Below are 18,846 nucleotides of genomic sequence, written 5' to 3'. Positions count from 1 at the left end.
TGTTATGCTCTGAAAACATTTCTGTTTGGTGCCTCGGAGATGACGTGTGCATTCATGTGACTATTCGGCTCCATTGGATTGGTGAAATAGATGGAATGGTGCTCGTGGTTACGTTGGGTTTTGTGAAAGAGTCAAGTGACAGTGCCCGAGGTTGATGTCTCAAAGCAAATATATTGCGCCAGCAATAATAGATAGCTAAAAATAAAAGTAGCTTGCGCAATGTCCCTCAATGTAACTTGTTGAAGTAGCATTTCTTCTGTCACAAATACTTGAGCAAAATTAAAATGTTGCTTTTGATTAAACCAAGCAGACAAGTACAATTTGTCCAACCGAGCACATTCATTCTTTACTGTAAATGTCTCTGTAGCCGCCGCCTCTTTTGTATAAACTGGTTGAGGTGTTCTTGTTGCTCTCACCACCAACTCAGTATGGTGACGTAACTGCATGTGCCACGTAAACTGATCAAGCCATTCAATTAATAGACACGTCTTTAGTTTAGCATGTTTGCGGGTAACATTAGCATAGCAGCACCTTTCATCGCACAAATAAAAAGCCTTGTCGCAATTCTTGCATTTAAATGTACTTTGCGTTTTCTCTGGTAAATTAGTAGCTTGTTGGATAAGTATTAAAATTTATTACTAAAGACTAGTTTTGCTCCAATTCCTGTTTAAGACGTCACATGTTTCTTGTGACGCATTTGCACTCTGAGTTCGCTAACTTAACCACAGCGCATATTTGCAAACCCATGAACTGGTTTTGATCAGAGAAAGTGATCCAACTGTTGTGAAAGCATTCTGACACATGCATCCTTTTAAAAAACCCATCAACCATCGGTCTAAAAAATGTCAGACTCAAACAAAACTTCCATTTATTTTTAATTTGTGTGTGTGTCGTCTGCGGTTAACACGGTTTAAGGGCATTTCCATGGGGAAACATACGAGTGTTATGAGTTAGGGTCAAGGAACAGATTTAACGTCGCATCTCAAAGCATCTCTTTAATGTACTCCTATTTCTATTTAATTTACTTATTTGTAAGGTGTACATTTCTAATTGACCTTAAAAAGGTGCTAAACATAAGTCGTCAGATACCCTTTTAAAATCCCAGTGTGGGGGCTAAGGAATAGCCATGATTTAAATTTTGACCACCACCATATATACTGTTACAAATCAAACAGAAGGCGTGGATGATGTGCAGATGTATTCACAATCTGTCCTCCTGCTTTTCCCCTTTTAACTCCAACCAGTTTTCGTTGCGCTGTTCATGTTTAACTCAGCTTTGATCAGTACGATCTCAGCGCTTTATCCCTGCTCATGTGTTCCGACATTTGCTTAATTGCTTTGCTGCCAGTCTTTGAAATGTCAGCTGTAAGCAAATGCTCGCTGGTGCTCGGACACGTGATAGGCTTGTGTTTGGGCGCAGCACTCACACTCGGCGTGCCGGAGTTGCTGAAATCATCAGCTTTCACCTTCACACTTCCCCTGTGCTCTCCGTGGCATCTTTTGGAATATGAACATGTAGGATTTCATATTTTAATCCTGATTATGTGTATGTTTTTTTTTCTTTTTTTTTTTTAATCACAGTGGTGCATTTGTGTTGATTACCGCAAGTCAAAAGCTCTATATTACAGAGCGTCAAGTCTTGATTTAATTTTAAAATCACAATTTTAATTGTACCTGTACGTGTATACTAAATCCTCAAATCCAATATCTCAAGGTCTTAAAAATACCATGTTCTCCAATCTGTCTAGAAACAATAAGCCAGGCAGCGTTTCACATGTTTTGAATTTTATTGCTCCCTGTAAGTGCAATGAACGTACAAATATTTCATACTTAACGTAATTGATATGTTACAATAAACCAACATTGTAATATTTGGATTAGCACTCCTAGTGAAGGCGTGGTCTTAAAGAGGCCTCAAGTTCTTAATTTTGGCCTTCTTGAACCTGTACATCGTCACCCTCCTAAAATAATAGCCTGAGTTCTTTTGTTCCCCCCCATATACCCCCCCAGAAATAACATAAAACATTAACAAATTCTAATCATGTCACACATTTTCAGGCATAGAAATGATCTGTTTAACTTAGGATGTAGCCAATTTTAGCAGAAGTGGTAAAATATTTTTTGTCAAACTATGCGTAATTATTTTAAGAGTTTGACAATAAAATGCAATAATAGCGCCAGGTGTAGCTAATATCCATTATAAACAGCCCACGGTTTGGAAGTGCACACAATTGGTGGACAATGTTGATTTGTTGCGATGGGTCTCTTGTTCGCAGTGGAGCTGGCCATGATCATGGACCGCCTGTACGGCGGCGTCTGCTACGCCGGCATTGACACGGATCCTGAGCTGAAGTACCCGAAAGGAGCTGGGCGGGTCGCCTTTTCTAATCAGCAGAGCTACATTGCTGCTATCAGTGCTCGCTTTGTGCAGCTGCAGCATGGAGAAATCGATAAACGGGTTTGTGGAAAGAAATGTGACCTCGTCTCACATTTTTCACAATTTGTTGTGCACAAACTTGAGTCTCACCAGCAAGTGTTGTTTAGCGACCAAGTAAAGAAATAAGTTGACATCTTGTCAAAGCATAATATACTATGTGGTCTTCTAGTTTCAAATGCTATAGTTGTCCTATGAAAATGTAATTTATTTTGGGTCATTTAAATATCAACAAAAATACTGAGAGTTTTTTTTTTTGGTAGATAAATTTAGAACCAAAAGTGAGGGAAGCACCGTGAATTGGGTTAGGAAAGCTAAAATGCTTATTACTCAAATTAACTTGGGCAAAATGGAGTGCACTACTTGACTGAAATTAATATAGGTGCTGTTGAGTCACTGTTAAAATTGCTTTAGCTTGCTGCTCAAGGCCTCCAGACTGTGGAAAAATACAAAAATTAAGAGCAATAATTTAAGAAATGGTGAAAGCTTGGCTAACTGTTAGCTAATGTGGCAAGCACAGTCAATTTGCAATCTCATCTCAGTGAGAAATTTGGGCCTGTTTAATAGAACACAAAGTAGTTACACAGTTTAATTGATCCATTATTAGTTTTTGGGAAGCTTCTAACTGATATTTACTTGAATAATATCTAGGAATTAATGTGAAGTCACGGAATATGAAGTATATTTCAATTCAAATACTGTTGTAATAGGTTTCTTTGATCCTTGAATACAATCTTAACTGAGTCATCTTTACAGGCATTTTTCTTGGAAACAATTCTCAAATCATATACAGTACATTTAAATCTGCCCACAAGCACCACACTCCTGCTGTGTTGGTTTGCCAGCCCCAGTGGTAACTTGAGCACGGTGTTTTGCTCTGCGATGATGTGCTAACGATGTACAGCTAATATGGAAAAATATTTGAATTTGCCCTTGCAAAGTATGCAAATTATTTTTGAGGTAAATAAAACTGAGTTAAATGAGTTTAAATATTTAACTGTGGTAAAAATTAAAAATAAATCTCCAGAGTTAACAATTTAATTATGACAGCCTTAATTAATTATTGGAAATACATTTGTTCTCTTAATATTTCCCTACATATGAGCGCAATGTTTGTCGATCCACAACACATTTTATGCGATTCTTTCCTCCGCCTGCAGGTGGAAGTGAAGCCATACGTGCTGGACGACCAGCTGTGCGACGAGTGCCAGGGGACTCGCTGCGGCGGCAAGTTTGCGCCGTTCTTCTGCGCCAACGTCACTTGCCTGCAGTACTACTGCGAGTATTGCTGGGCGGCCATCCACTCGCGTGCCGGCCGCGAGTTCCACAAGCCGCTGGTGAAGGAGGGCGGCGACCGGCCGCGTCACATCTCGTTCCGCTGGAACTGAGCGGTGGTGGTGGGCGGGCAGGCAGGCAGGCAGTCCAGGCGGGGGGAGCAGGAGATGGCAAGGTAGTGCAGGAGTCGCAAAATCATTTAATAAATGCACTTTTCTGTTGCTGGTTCCTTTTGCTCAACATTTTTTTTTTAATTAATATTTATATTTTCAAGAGAGAAAACAGGATTTATATCAAGTATGTCCAGCAAGGAAAAAAAGTGTAACATGTTTTTTAAAAATTTTTTTAAATGATTGTTCCCTAAGAAAATCTATATATATATATATATATATATATATATATATATATATATATATATATATATATATATATATATATATATATATAGGAAAGTTGAAGTGTGCTATGGTACTCTGCTATTCAATTGGCATGCTTTCCTTCATGTGTTTTACTTTTATTATTATTGTTATTATTAATTTTTTATGAGGCCCCCCAAACGAATACTCTTTGATTTGACATTTTACATTATTTTGTAGCAGAGCTTGTTTTAGATTTTTTTTTCCCAAATGCCAATGAGGCTTAAGAGTAAATGTGAATTGAAGAAGAAAAAAAAAAGGTGTTGCTGAAGAAGAGTGCACTTATTTCACGTTCTAGAATATACCAGTATACCCTTAGTTGATAACCAAAGCTGTTGTATTAGCTAGCGGCACAGGATAGAGAAGCCCTGAAAGCCAAACACACTCACTCACTCTTTCGCTCAGAAAAAGATCTCTCTGGATGCATAATAATTTCGATCTCCATCTTGACATGCAAAAACTAATACCTCAGCCTCAGCTGCTAATGTGCCGGATGCAGTTAAAAAAAAACAAACAAAAAAAAAAACAGCAAGTCACGAACGCCTGCCCGTGTTGTCGTGTTTTTCCGGGCGGAGCTACGATGTTACTCGCACACTTTTTGTACTCGCTAGCTTCGTCGTCACCTTTTTATTTTTGTAACGGAAACGTACGCGGTCGTGCGCAGAGTGCATTATGGGAATGTATGGCAATGGGTGGCTACCGGCCCCCTCACCCCCTTCTCTCATTACTTTTAGACCCAGAACCCGACCATACCGGTCACAACTAAAAAAAAAAAAAAAAAAAAAAGAAAATGCAACAGAAAAAGTTGACCAAGTAGCCTTTTATTTTTTTGCTGATTTTACAGAGCTGCCACCAAATTAAAAATAATTCAAATCAAGAAGCTCAAATTTACATCGAAGCAGTTCAAATATGGCCTTTATTTTCATTTTCCCTCCCTCTAGCCAAGCTAATCCTACTCAGCATCTATGTATTTTCGAAGCATAACTGAAGATAGTCTACTACAATACACACACTTGAGGAGGCCCCTCCTAAATCCAGCAGGTTGGGGAACCAAAGATGGCTGTGCAGTCGTGTGTCACACTGTAGCTCATTTCCTGTTTCAAAAGCCCCGAAGGACCCCAGAGAACCAAAGATTGGCCTTAACAAAAAAATAAATAAATAAATCTTAGCGGTGCAGTATAACCCCATCGGCAGTAAACGGCGACCAGATATTGACTTCCTCCTAGCTCCCCCAAGAAAAAACAACATAAAAGTGCACATTTACGCAGTGTAAGTGAGAATTTTTGACAAAATCCTCCCATTTTAGTCATGGAGGAGTGCAGAAAAACTTGATTTTGCTCATAGGTGAGAATCCTCATATGGCTTTTTGCACCTGGGATATTTTCACTTTGTGAAGAATTTGCTGTTCAAAATGAGATGAGAAAATTATTTTATACACGGCCTGCTGATTTTTTGGAACAGTGTTTTCTAGCTAAATTATTTTGTCATGCACATATAAGCATTTATTATGCACTACTTTTCTAAATATCTTTTTTTTCTTTTTATTTCAGGCAGTCATTTTAGGCACATTTTTCACAAATATGGGGAAACTCCTTTTTGCAATACCTCAATTTTTTCACATTGTGAAAGGTAGCTTTTGTACTTTTGTTACTGAGAGATCTGCATATATGGAAAAGTTCATTTTAAAGAAGATGAGAAAAAAAGAGCAGAGTGATTTCAAGATATATATTATTTTCAATTATGCTTTTTATACATTTCAGTGCTGAGGTCTCTTTCCAACTAAACGTGCGACGTCACATCTGCCGAGGAGAGACCAAAAAGTGTATCCGCTCTTTTGGTCTTCTTCGTTTTTCCTACACTCGATGTTTCCACTCGGTGATGACTAGTAATTCTAATAGCATGACGAGAAATCATTTAAAAAGGAAAAAAAAAAAGTTGTGGTCTTTAAAACTCGTTGTTAAACATGACCTTTCATCTCCGTATTGCCTTATTTCTTCAAATAGTGGCCGCTCCTCTGCTGAGCCCATTTGAAATGTGTGGCTCATCAACAGCAGCAGCTACTTAAGTATGTTAACAGTCTCAGATGAGTAAATAGATGCCTCCCTTATTTTCAGTTAACTACTTAAGCTCCTCCAAGAGCTGCATGTTCTAATTCGCCGATTAGTAGCCCCCCCAACAGACACATTTCCAATCAGTTACGACGTCCCTCAGTCTGTAGGTGAGACCCTAAAACCCAAACTGCTAGTTAGTTTTTGCCCCGTTTGATACCTCTACCAATCTGCAGTTGAGAAAATGCCCCTTGCTTTCAGACAACTCCCACTTCATAGATGCCTCTTAATTTTTAGTTGAAGAAATAAAGCCCCCCCATTAGGCACCCCCTAATCTTTAGTTGCATAGATAAAGGAATGCTTCCAAAAAACTGCAGTTAAAGGCCTCTCCCCATTTGATGCCTCCCCAAATCAAATATCCCACCCGATAGACCAGGGGTGTCAAACTAATTTTTCCCATGGGCCACATCATAGTTTTGGTTTCGCTCGGTGGGCCACTATGATAGTGAACCCATGTGAATCATTATCATCATTATTATTATTATTATTACATGTACACAACAAAGTGATGGCTAACTAGTTTTAAAAATCAGAATCCATGAAAATGTTGTTTGTTTAACTACCATTCAATTCATTTTAACAGTGTGATTAGTCACAAAGAAAACATTTGGTATTTTGACAAGAAACGTAGTCGTGCATGATTTGGCTTGGCGGGCCACACTAAATGCTGTGGCGGGCCGGATCTGCCCCCCCGGGCCTTGAGTTTGACACCTGTGCCATAGACTCTTCAAAACCTCAATTGAGGACAATAAAGACCTTGCCCCTATTAGATGCCTCCATCAAACTGCAGTTGAATGCAGCTATCATACTAAGACGCTGACCCCAATCTGAAATTGTAGTAAAAGCCTCCAGCCTATTAGGTGCCTCCCGCACAACCTGCAGCAAAGTAAATAAAGACCTCCCCACGATTAGACAGCCCTTGGCCACTATATGAGGAAATCTGGTCGAGGGAGATGAATGCAAAAAGATTAGGTTGGACACTTAATGCTGAATCTCGTATCACAAGAATGGATGTTTGGTGTTTAGATATTTTAATATTTGAAGAAAAAAAAACAATATATATATATATATATATATATATATATATATAAATATATAGTATCTATATTCTTGAACTTGCCAACTAGCACCTATCGTAATCCTTAGCATGCATGACGACAAAAAAAAAAAAAAAAAAAAGTGCGTAACGAGGTGAATTCGCCCGGAAATTAACTGTTGTGGTGTGCACCAAATGTTTCTGGACTCTTGACGTCGTTAAGGAGAACCCCGACCTCAACCCCTCCCTTACCACCCCTTTGTCCTTCCCTCCCTCACTTATTGGCAGACCTCATCGGGGATGCGCGTAACACAAAAGCAAATAGGCGAGCGTGAACGTTTCGGACTCGAGCATCCTTCTAGAACACTGTTGAAGAAAAAAAAATGCGGATAAAAAAAACATGAAGACTTGACCTACGCGGAGGAAGGGGAGCTTAAAGACTTGAATGTGGTAAAAAAGAAAAGAATAAAAAAAAAACAATGTTGCAAGTTAACTTTCAAGTTGTTATGTGCAATACTTCTTTTGAACCTTTTTCCAGACGAAAGACTCTTTGCAATGTAATTCTTTCAAATGCCATTTTTAATTATTGCAGACATTTAATTAAAGAAGATGTTAATGTTTTTTCACAGTCATTTTCTACTGTTTAATGTAATCCTTTTCATGCTGGTGTTTGTAAAAAATAAAAAAAGAGAGAAATGAAATCCAACTATTTGTACTAATATAAATAATTGAAGTTATTTTTAAAACATTAAAAAAGGTTTTTGTGCTCATTTGCTTATTTTTTTTGGTTTATTTTAAGCTACTGTGATTGATTGCATTGTAATTAATAGGTCAACAATGTATTTAGCTGTTTATTGGTATATTTTTAATTGGAATGTATAATTGATTTTTATAATTTTGATCAGATTTTTGTTATATTTTTGAGGTGAAGCTTTTAATATGTTAAAGTGTCTAGTTTTTACTAATTGCTATATTGTGCTCCACAATATATGGTTCACATTTTCTGAAGGAAAATAAATATTTAAATATTTGTCTGTTAATGTTACTTAATGGCAAGATTTCAATAGTTTTTAACTGTGTATGGGAAGGTTTGTTGTATTTATTAATAGCATTTTTTTTACTTCAGATATCACCTTAATTTTTATTGTCATTTCACTTTATAAGTTCCTATTTTTGTATTTTCCTTTCTAATGATTAAGTTATGTAATACGGATATGTCCATATTTCTAGGAGTTGGTCTGTAGAAGTGCTAGTGAAACGAAAAAGAAAAATCTAATGTTATTTAATTGTTTGCGGCCAACTATTTATATAACAGTATGCATAATTTTTCAATATTTGTAATGTGAAATGTTGAATGAAATAAATCTTAACTGTGATGAATATGTCTGCGTGCCTTGTTCATTATTGTATTAATGGAGAATTTTTCACTATTTAAAACAACTCCCCATCGCTTAATCCCCTCTCCCACTGAGGAGTGCACGTTTCCGACTGTTAACGAAGGTAGAAGAATGTGTTCACGCCAAGGTTCGTTCAAAGTTGCAAATGTTGGCCTGCACTTTTCCTTACAACAAGAAAAATTACATAACATTTGGCGAATGTTTTGCAAACCCTCACAAACTCTGACATGAATGCAACTGCTTTTGCTGCCTCCGAAAACACTGCTCTGAGGGAAAGCGACCTATCCTCTGCAGCAAATCTTGAATTCGTCCAATGTTGATCAAATATTCGCCAACGGTTTACGTGATTTATCTCGCCGTAAAGAACTTTTGAAAATTTTGCAACAAAAATGTACATGCGACCATCTGACGATTAATTGATTTGTGACCTTGAAGTACACAAGTTACACATTTTTGTACTTCACCAACAGTCGGAAATGTTCTCCCCTTAGTGGGATTGGGGCTTTAGAATGTGGATTTGTAAATTAGCCCCACTATTATATGACAGTGACACAATATGCAGAAGGGCTAGCTAAAAGGCATATTTAGGTTGGTGGTGTCTAGGGACATTTCACAGCATTATCCAAAATGTCACATTTTTAAAACATGCAATCTCACAAGACAAACATTAGCATAGGCCAAACTGTCGTCTACTTGTTTTTTTTTCTTTTCAAATGTGGGTCACTACTGCCCAGTGGCGGGCCGTGCCTTTCACACGTAGGCCTTCAGTGAAGTCGTGCTTAGTCCAACATGAATGAATCCCCCTCATATTACCATCATTTATGACACCACGGCTGGACAAATACGATACAAAAAGACATTTACACAGTTCTGAGTGAGTGTGGGACGACCAAGCTTCTCTTGAATATGGCCTCGCAAATAAATCCACACATCTCCCTCCTTTGACCATTGTGGTTTTATAAAAAAAATAAGAATATAATTTAGATTTTTGAAGAGTCGCCAGTTATGACTTCCCGGTGTGTTGATTCCGCATAGCGCTGCCCCCTCTCAAGTGAGTATCAAATCACAAAACACGTTCATCACCTTCAGCATAAGGCCAGTGAGAAGGCTCACTGTAACCAACTCGTGATCTGATTGGCTATTGCAACTGTCTATGAACTCTGAAAGATCATTGACTTTGACAGCACAGATTCCCGCACAATTATTTCTGGAGGCCTCGGAAGAATAGTGTGTGCTACTGGTATTGTGAAATCTGTCTGGCAACATGAATTAGCGGAATTCTGGTTGAATAAAAACTCTTACCTAAAAATACAACACCAGGATATAATATGATATCAATGTGACGAATATGATCAGGATTTCTTGATTATGTCAGGCCAGCAGGGAAGCCCTTGACCACCTACCACAGGTAATAAGAAAAATTATTTAATTAGTTGAGTTAAATAATCCTTCCTCCCACCCTCCAAAGACATGCATGATAGGTTGATCGAACACTCGAAATCAGGCATCACCAAATGGCGGACCGCGGTCCGGATCCGGACCAACAGATGGTTTGGACCGGACCCATGACCATTCTATAATGATTTTTTTTCAGGGCGCATTCGCAAACGTTGACGCAGCAATTCTAGTTCATACGGAAAAGGCGTCACTGATTTGAGCCAATCAAATCTTTTGTTTACGATCCACTGCCAATTGCGCAGCAGACCGGAAGAAAGTGCTGCTGACAGTATGCCTTGCTAAAAAGTTAGCAAGGCCGATGCGTGTTGTTTTAAATGAATGGACGGAGAAATTTAGTTTCGTTCTGGCTGCAGCCGATTCAAAACCAGTGTGCAACATATGCTCCGAAACGGTCGCAACATTGCGAAGCGCCATTATGATACAAAGCACCACCCTTTTGTGCAAAGTTATCCGCTGAAGTTTGAGGTGAGCGCACGCAAAATCATCGAACTTCGAGTGCAGTATAACAGATTTTTACATTTTCGTTTACAGCCCAGCGGCATGCAAACGAATGTTCACCAAAAGTATCATGGATTTTAGGGAAACATAAAAAAAACATTCAGTGATGGGGAAGTTGTGAAGGAGTGCTTAAATGCGGTTGCACAAACATTATTTAAAGAAAAACACAAAACCCAGATGTATGAAATAATCTACCAATTCCCAATGGCCCTGACTCCGATCCAACCCAGATTTAAGTCACTGGCAGGGCAGTCACAAACTCATTTTTCTCATTAACCATAGTTAAAAAAATATTCAAAAGAAAAGGTGTTGTCAAAGCTCATTTTGAATTAGTTTTTCATGAGGACAGCCATTTTTATTGATTGTGTGCTGAACACGTTGACCTGTTTGACTTGGATAATTAGGCTTTCCGTTTTTTTTTAGGCTGATAAGTTTTTGATTTCATAAAAAAAGGTAAAATATGTTAACTCAATGCTTAGCACTTGATATATTGTTGCAGGAGATATTTTACAGTTTTTTCTGGAAGTGGCACCCTTAAGTTCCTGGAGCCACATTTTCTTGTATGTGAAATAAACGCCTTATATTTGTTTGACTGGCAAAGGTGTTTAATGGGAACATTGCTAAATATTTAGTATATAAGTGTGCTCTGTTTTAAATGACTAAATATTGAAACTATATAAAAATGTGAACATAGGCTAGACATTAAGGGAAGTTGGACTTTGGTTCGGACCTTTTAATTGGAAGAAATTTTAGTCGTGGACCTCTGTGACTTTTAATTGAATACCTCTGCTCTAAATTGTCCCTAGGTATGAGTGTGAGTACGGATGGTTGTTTGTCTCTGTGTGCTCTGCGATTGGTTGGCAACCAGTCCAGGGTGGCCCCCCCCCCCCCGCTTAATGTCTGAAGATAGCTGGGATGGGCTCCAGGACCCCCCTCCTTACGACAAGATAAATCACGTAAATGGATGGAGTTAAAGACTCTTTTTGGCAATCCCTACCCCTTGTGGCGATGGGCAGAGCAACAAAAACAACAAATGAGCGTTTTGTCTCAAAGATTTTTGATTGTTTTGTATTTTTTTCCAATAATAATCAACCGCAAATATAGTTTTAAACCATTACATTCTATTTAGAAACTATTTCTAGCAGGACGCCAGCGTCTATAGGTTGTGTTGGTACAATTTGAACACCAGGTGGCACAAGAAAACCAAAAGTGAACTTGGCTTCTGCTCCCTGTCGGTAACACACTGGGGAACGCAATATCTCCCAACTGTTGTAAACTCGTCCCGGACACGAATTCCTACTCGTTATGGTGAATATGGATACGCGGTTCAGATTGTTATTGTTGACATGCGTTTTTGGCAATGGTCTAGTTTACTGTGAAACTTAATGTTTCTTATTTAGACCCTTCTCGTTTCAAAGGTAATGCATTTTTATAGAGATGGACGTTTGTACCACAAACTAAGATAGTGTCAAAATCGTGTGTTTGTGGCAACGCTTATGTTGGCTCCAGGGTCACGCTGCTAAGATTTCAGTATTGCATTCAACCTACAAAGACCGAAATTGCACTTTGTCGGCTTTAGGTGGCAATATTTTCCACTGTGTTGCATGAGTGAAGACGCTCGTTTTCTCAGACTATTAAGTTAAAAAGAAACTGATTTGAACGTTTTGTCATTGCAATAAAAATGGAAAAAGAAACTAGTGTTGTTTTCTCATCTGTTTCACACTACATCACTCAGACAGACCCAGAATTAGAACTGTGATTGGGAAAAAAAATACCGTAAATTGAAAGTGTGCAACATCTGCAGTTTCTATTCCAAGATACATCTATTGCGGATCAAGTCACGATTTTTGATGGGCTGCCACATTAAAAAAGCATTGGGTTTCTCACGCACAAACCACAAAATATATCATAATAGCATTTTTCTCGTGCTACCATCAGCAGACCGTTTTTAAGATTTCCTCATTTTAAAATATTACCTTTGTACAAACTTGAAAATACACCATTGCACTATGAGTCATTTATTGACATTGTTTCAGAAACTTATGGAAAGAATTAATTATTTTCCCCCTAGTTATCCTGTAGAAACTATCACAAGGCATTGAATGTGCTGCCTTCAGGCACCTCTGGAAAGTTGAAAAGTCTCTTGACTTTTATATGATCACCCGATGGCTCCAAGATTTTTCTTTCCCATGGCTAAAGGGGTTAGGGCTCGATAAATAGAGAAGGCTGAGAAAATAATTTAGATATATGTTTTAAAATAATATATAAAATGGTGAAGGGGTTTAACTTGAGCTACACAGATTTCTGTTGGGACTATAGTTTAAATTACAAAATTACGTCCCACTTGCAAAAGAGAACTATTATCATAACACTTATTTTATGGTCCTTTCAGGAATCACTTGGATGCTGGTATATTTATTCAATGTACATTATGATTTAATGAAATAAAAATAATAATAAAATTTAAAAATGTATTGCCTTCCACACCATGCTATCATTTTTGTCTAGCTACAACAGAATTCTCCTTGAAGTTAGAATTTACTGTGATGCCATGAATGCATCATTAATTCAGCTCCCAGAGGGGGTCCGAAAAAAAAAGAAAAAGAAAAAAGAATCACCGTCTGGGTGTTGCTGCACAGCAGAGCAGATGAGGATTCGGGATTAGGGGGTTGGGCCGTCTGCTGGTTGGAAGAAGCGTGCCTCCAGACATCCACTTGGTGCGTGGCGGTGCAGCAGCGTCGCATCTCTCCCGCAGCAGCCAGCAGCAGCAGCAGCAGCAGCAGCAGCAGCATCACTTGCTCCTCATCCTCATCCTCACGCCGCAGCACGCTGTAAGTACCTCCATCTATCTGCATCAATGTTGTTGACATCTCGTCTGCAGGTTTTCCTCTCATTCACCTTACACACAGACATGGCATATGTTTTGGCCACATTTAGAAAGCGTAGAACTGTTTGCTCTCCTAAAAAAAAAATAATAAAGTAGTGTCTTCATTCTTTTTATTTTTAGTTTTTTTGTCAATCATAAATAATATGAATACGTTTGATACAATATTCAGTTCAGTGTTGATATACATACATATATTATATATATATATATTAAATGTTTAATCAAGTAATTAAAATATTATTAATATATTTTGCATATTGAGCTAATTTCTATTTCCCATAAGATATTAATAACTTCAATGCAGTTTTTCATTTTTTTAAAGAGCACTGTTTTTATTGTAAAATTAATAAAATATTTTTGAATTGTTGTTATATGTTATTACTATTTGTCATAGCCTAAAGAATATGATTGCATCTTGTCTGTTCACCAGTCATTGTATCACAAGTCTTATCACCAACAACAACCGTGTTAGTTTGCCTCAATAATTTTTAAAACGTAATATTTAATTTATTTATATATTTAGATATATTTTATTTAAAATGTTATAAATGACCTAAAAAAAATAATAAAAATGTCCCCAAAATAGCTACTGTATACTTTTCTTCCACGTCCAGGGGAACGAGAAGATCTGCAAGATGGTGAAACTGGGGAGTCATCTTCAGGATAAAGGGGCCAAAGCAGCGAGCGTGGAGGACGGCTTCCAAAACGTGCCCCTCATCACTCCTCTGGACGTGGGCAGCCTGCAGAGCCAAGCCCCTGACAAGGTGAGTGCCCGCCCCCGAATCCCACCGTGGCTTTCACTTTACCCCCGCAGAATGTCCATCTATCCTTTGTGCATTGTTTTCCCATCTATCATTAGGAGGCAGATTAGGTCATTTGTCATCTCCGCATCCCCAAAGTAGTCCACACCCCGGCTGCTAGTTAATCCCGTTACCATGGTGATGATTCACACTGCCCATTAACATTGTGGCGTAACCGCACGTCGAGAGTCTACTAATCGTCATTAAAACCTGTTTCTAAAACTGGCTTTAATATGCTAATAAATTGTACATTGTAATTCCTCTACTGCTTGTATGACTAGGAAGTGCTTCTGTTTTGGTTAGCAACAAAGTTCCAGCAGGCAAAGCAGTTTAATGTGAGAATATTAGATAAGACGTCTTACCTAATTATTTATTTTATTTATTTTTATCTTGATGAGAATATCAAGGCATCTATTTGAGGAGGTGCTTATTTATCTTGAGTGGATGGCAAATATTTTGTGATTCAATTTTTTCAAAGAAGGGCGATTGGAGACATTGAAAAGTACAGTCGTTTGAAACCTTGGTTTGTATGGATGTATGTGTGTTTTCCTAATGTAGTAATGAGATCATCTATTTGAGTGAGGTGTGTATTTGTTACACCCAGCAACTAATCGAATAATTTCTCATTAAACTAATGGTGATGATAACTGTAGAGACATTTACAGTACAATAACAATAAAGGGATTTCTAATTCTAATTTCTCCTTCCAAAGGACAGTTGTTCGAATCCCTCATTGTGTGTACGTTCCTGATGAAAATTAAGACATTTCTTTATATGAGGCCTCTATTTTTGTTGAGGCGTCTTTTGTTGTAATTATTAAAGTAATGAACAATTAGACCACTGATACACATGTTTTTGAACATGTGTTCCAGATTGGATATTGAAGGAATTTGTTTGAGGGAGGCATTTATTTTTTTTAATTTGGTGGATCCAGCGACTAATACTCAAATTACTTTTTTTATTAAAATAATTACCACTGCAGAGATATTTTCTACTACTAAATGAGAGGAGGTTTAAACCCTCAGTGTACCTTTGGGTGATACTGAAGACATTTACCTGGGAGAGGCATTTATTTGTTGTTTATTTGGTACAATCAGCAACTAATCGACTAATTTCTGATTTAAATAATAGAAATAGCACTGCATTAGACCACTGTGAGCTGTTTTTCCTTCGAAAGGACAGTAGTTTGAATCCCTCTTCAAAATGAAGGCTTTTATTCCAGGGAGGTGTCTATTCATCTTAAGTGGAGGGAGACTAAAATATAAGTGGTAGTAGTATAATAGACCACTGCTGAGATGTTTTCTGCTCCTTAAGGACAGTGGTTTGAAATCTCACTGAGTGTGTCAATACTTTGTGAACGTGTCTTTTTTTGTGTGTGTGTAGGGGTGTGCGTGCGTGGGGGGGTGAGTGTGTGTGTGTGTCTGACAAGCAATATCTGTCAGCAGCCACCAGTTTGTACTATGTGACGTGACATTTAAAGAGCTGTCAGTCACGAGCCACCGACAAGCTCGCACCGGCTTGCTGCATTGCACACCCAATCTAATATGTGTATATCATTGCCAGGCCAAGTACGGCTGAACCCCAGGGATGTACCATTGAATTATTGTTGGTCCTGTTTGAAGAAGGACGTAAGAGATAAGAGAAGCGTCTTTCTTCTCCGTGTACACTGGCTGCCAGGCACTGCAGATTTTGTCATCAGTTCCCCCCCGACTGAAAACATGTTTTTTGTTGGGCCTGCGTAAGCTGCTTAAAATGGCCCGTATGAAGCAGCGTCACTAATCACTCGCAGCAACGTCTACTCCTCATCTTTGTTCTTATTGAAAACATTGAGCGAAAAAGGCTCACGGGTTCATACGCAGTTCCAAGTAATTGGATGTCGACCATTTATTTGAGTGGAGGCCTTTAATTGTACAAAAAAATGAGATGTTTAACTGAAGTATCTACTGTAGTTTTTGCCGAAATTTGAGGACCTACATGTCTCGCATGAGTTCAACTTCGGTACGAATATGCCAGTCGCAACCTTTTTTTTTCAAACGGGGAGAAGGAGATGTTTAATTGAGGTGAGGTACGGTATCTGAGGACATTGAGAAAATACAGTGTTTTTGTCTTGACAAAACAACGGGGCTAATCAGAACAACGCTATTTTTCCATAGTGGAAAAGGAAGGACTTTAATTGAAGTGAGGTATTTGATTCAGGCATCTATTGGAGCAGAATTCATTAATTAAGGACTTACAGTATTTTGTGTTTTCAAGTGGCATTTTGACTCAATGAGGCCAATCAGAAGAACATTGTGCGTTTCGGAGAAGGAGGGCATTTAGGAAGCATTTAATTTCGGCAAATCGATCAGAGGCCACAGTTGAAAAACTAAAGGTTATCTCTTGGCACTTTGATTCAATGAATCCAATCAGGATCACATTTTGTTCCCATAAGGGGAAAATGAGTTGTTTTTTTGAGGTCAGGCAATTCATTTTGGCATCTGTTTGAGTAGTGGCCACTACAGGATACATGCAATATTTTGTCTTCCCAAGTGCCACTTTGATTTGATGAGGCCAAAAAGGGCATTGTGCTTGTAAGAAGGGGTGTTTAATTGAGGTGAGACATCTAATTTGGCCATTTCCTGGACTAGTGGCCTCAGCTGACGATTATACAGATTATCTCTTGCAACTTTTGACTCACTTAGATCAAATAATCACAGGGGCTCCAATGGAGCTGTGCAAAATAAAGTGTTTAATTGAGGCGAGATACATAATTTAGTCATCTATTAGAGCAGAGCCCACTATTTGGAGGCTTACCGTTAATTTTTGCCAAGTACGACTTTAACTCAAAGCGTCCATTCAGAATGTTATGTTTACAGAGGGTATCTAGAGAATGGGTTTGATTACGCCGGAGGATTTAATTTAGGTATATATTAGAGCAGAGGACACTATTTAAAGTCAAACAGTTTATTTCTTGCCAAGAACTGCTTTGACTCAAAAGAAAGATGTTTTTACTCAGGTGAACTAAGTGGAGGGTGGCACGGTGGCCGACTGGTTAGCACGATGGCCTCACAGTGAGAGAGAGCATCGGGCGTGGGTTCGATCCCGGCTCCGGCCATCCTGTGTGGAGTTTGCATGTTCTCCCCGTGCTTGCGTGGGTTTCCTCGGGTATTCCGGTTTCCTCCCACATTCCAAAAACATACATGGCAGGTCGATTGAACACTCTAAATTGCCCCTTGGTATGAGTGTGAGCGTGGATGGTTGTTCGTCTTCGTGTGCCCTGCAATTGGCTGGCAACCAGTTTTGGGTGTCCCCCGCCAACTGCCCGAAGATAGCTGGGATAGGCTCCAGCACCCCCCGCGACCCTAGTGAGGAGAAGCGGTACAGAAGATGGATGGATGAACTAAGTGGTGTTTAATTGTAGTATAATAATAATAATAATAATATTCCCTTTATTAGTCCCACAATGGGGAAACTCGAGATTCGAACCCAGGCCTCCTGGGGAGACTGGGTCCTGAACGCGGCGCCTTAGACCACTCGGCTATCCTGGCTGGTATGGCATTTAGTCGAGGCCTCCACCAGTCCAGAGACCACTATTTGACAAACTGTGCCATTCAAACATTGTTGTAATGTAGTGGAGCGACCCAGTAGTGTCTCTTGTACGTACAGATTATTTACTGCAGTGCTTTGATCTGATCTGGGACCAGATTGAGTGTGCCGTTCAAGCTAATGGCATCTTTAGTGGGTTATGTGAGCTGACCAGTTGTTGCCTACATCTGCGGTAGACTAGTGAAAAGCTCTTTCCATCCTGCCTGGCGACTATATGGCCACACAACTGTGAGGTTTTGCACACTCACACACACAAACGCACGCACAAACACGCACGCACGCACGCACGCACACACACACATTCGTGTAATATGGCTTTGGCCTACATGAGCTGGGGCAGACGAGTATTAGATTGGATTCAGTCCAAGCAAGGATGCTGGAATCGGGATTGAATCGGCAGTTCCGTTTATAAAAACAAGTAGGAGGAGTAGTAGAAGGCGGAAGATTCCTTCTTTGAGTTATTTATCTGACAACAAAAAGCTGCTTCAGACGCTTATGATAGACTCTCAATGTCTGATTACCACAAACAGTTTATTAGTGTTGACATATTCAATTGGAGAATAATGAATCGATTACTTTATGGGCTTTATTATTGTGCCCATTGCATGTCTGTTGCAAGGTGCGAGCGCAGGGGCACTCGAGACTAAATTTCAGTAATTTCACAGACTCTTTTAATAGAAGGGTGCCGACTCTTAAATCAATGGAATGAAAACAAACAGAACAGCAACACATCTAGACAGACAATATAGCAATGCTCATAGTTATATATTTTATATCCTCTGCGAAAGCTGACTAATATTAGTGTCGCATTGATGAGCTGAGTTTGTCTTATACTGCCCCCATCTGAAAGAAAAGCACAATGTTTGTATATTTACAACACTCTTGTTTGGTAAGATTTTGTGAGGTTTTAGTAGCAAACTCTTAAAAGACTGCAAGTCAATGTTTTTGATAA

General features: G+C 38.8%; 2 protein-coding genes across 5 annotated transcripts in view; both read left to right on the top strand.

Annotated features, from left to right (window-relative positions):
• Positions 1-8,649, top strand: part of cpeb4b (cytoplasmic polyadenylation element binding protein 4b) — a 35,436-nt gene extending 26,787 nt beyond the window's left edge. For 3 of the 4 annotated variants that reach the window (XM_088279229.1, XM_088279230.1, XM_088279228.1), the window contains 2 exons: positions 2,277-2,458; positions 3,595-8,649. In XM_088279229.1, coding sequence (XP_088135355.1) covers positions 2,277-2,458; positions 3,595-3,822 — 410 coding nt within the window. In that variant the 3' untranslated portion in view covers positions 3,823-8,649. Of the gene's footprint in view, positions 1-2,276 lie in introns of all 4 variants that reach the window. The other variant, XM_088279231.1, reaches the window with a different exon arrangement.
• A 4,590-nt stretch (positions 8,650-13,239) lies between these two features.
• The window catches only part of nsg2 (neuronal vesicle trafficking associated 2), a 32,595-nt gene continuing 26,988 nt past the window's right edge, over positions 13,240-18,846 (top strand). The window contains exons 1-2 of the mRNA XM_088279844.1: positions 13,240-13,453; positions 14,124-14,273. Of these exons, the coding sequence (XP_088135970.1) occupies positions 14,145-14,273 (129 nt within the window). The 5' untranslated portion in view covers positions 13,240-13,453; positions 14,124-14,144. The remainder of the gene's footprint in view (positions 13,454-14,123; positions 14,274-18,846) is intronic.

Source organism: Idiotropiscis lumnitzeri, chromosome 17 (assembly GCF_059441095.1).
Source record: "Idiotropiscis lumnitzeri isolate Australia: NSW breed Sydney's pygmy pipehorse chromosome 17, RoL_Ilum_1.0, whole genome shotgun sequence".
NCBI lineage: Eukaryota > Metazoa > Chordata > Actinopteri > Syngnathiformes > Syngnathidae > Idiotropiscis > Idiotropiscis lumnitzeri.
Note: the sequence above shows the minus strand (reverse complement) of the source record. Positions and strands in the feature narration are given on the sequence as shown.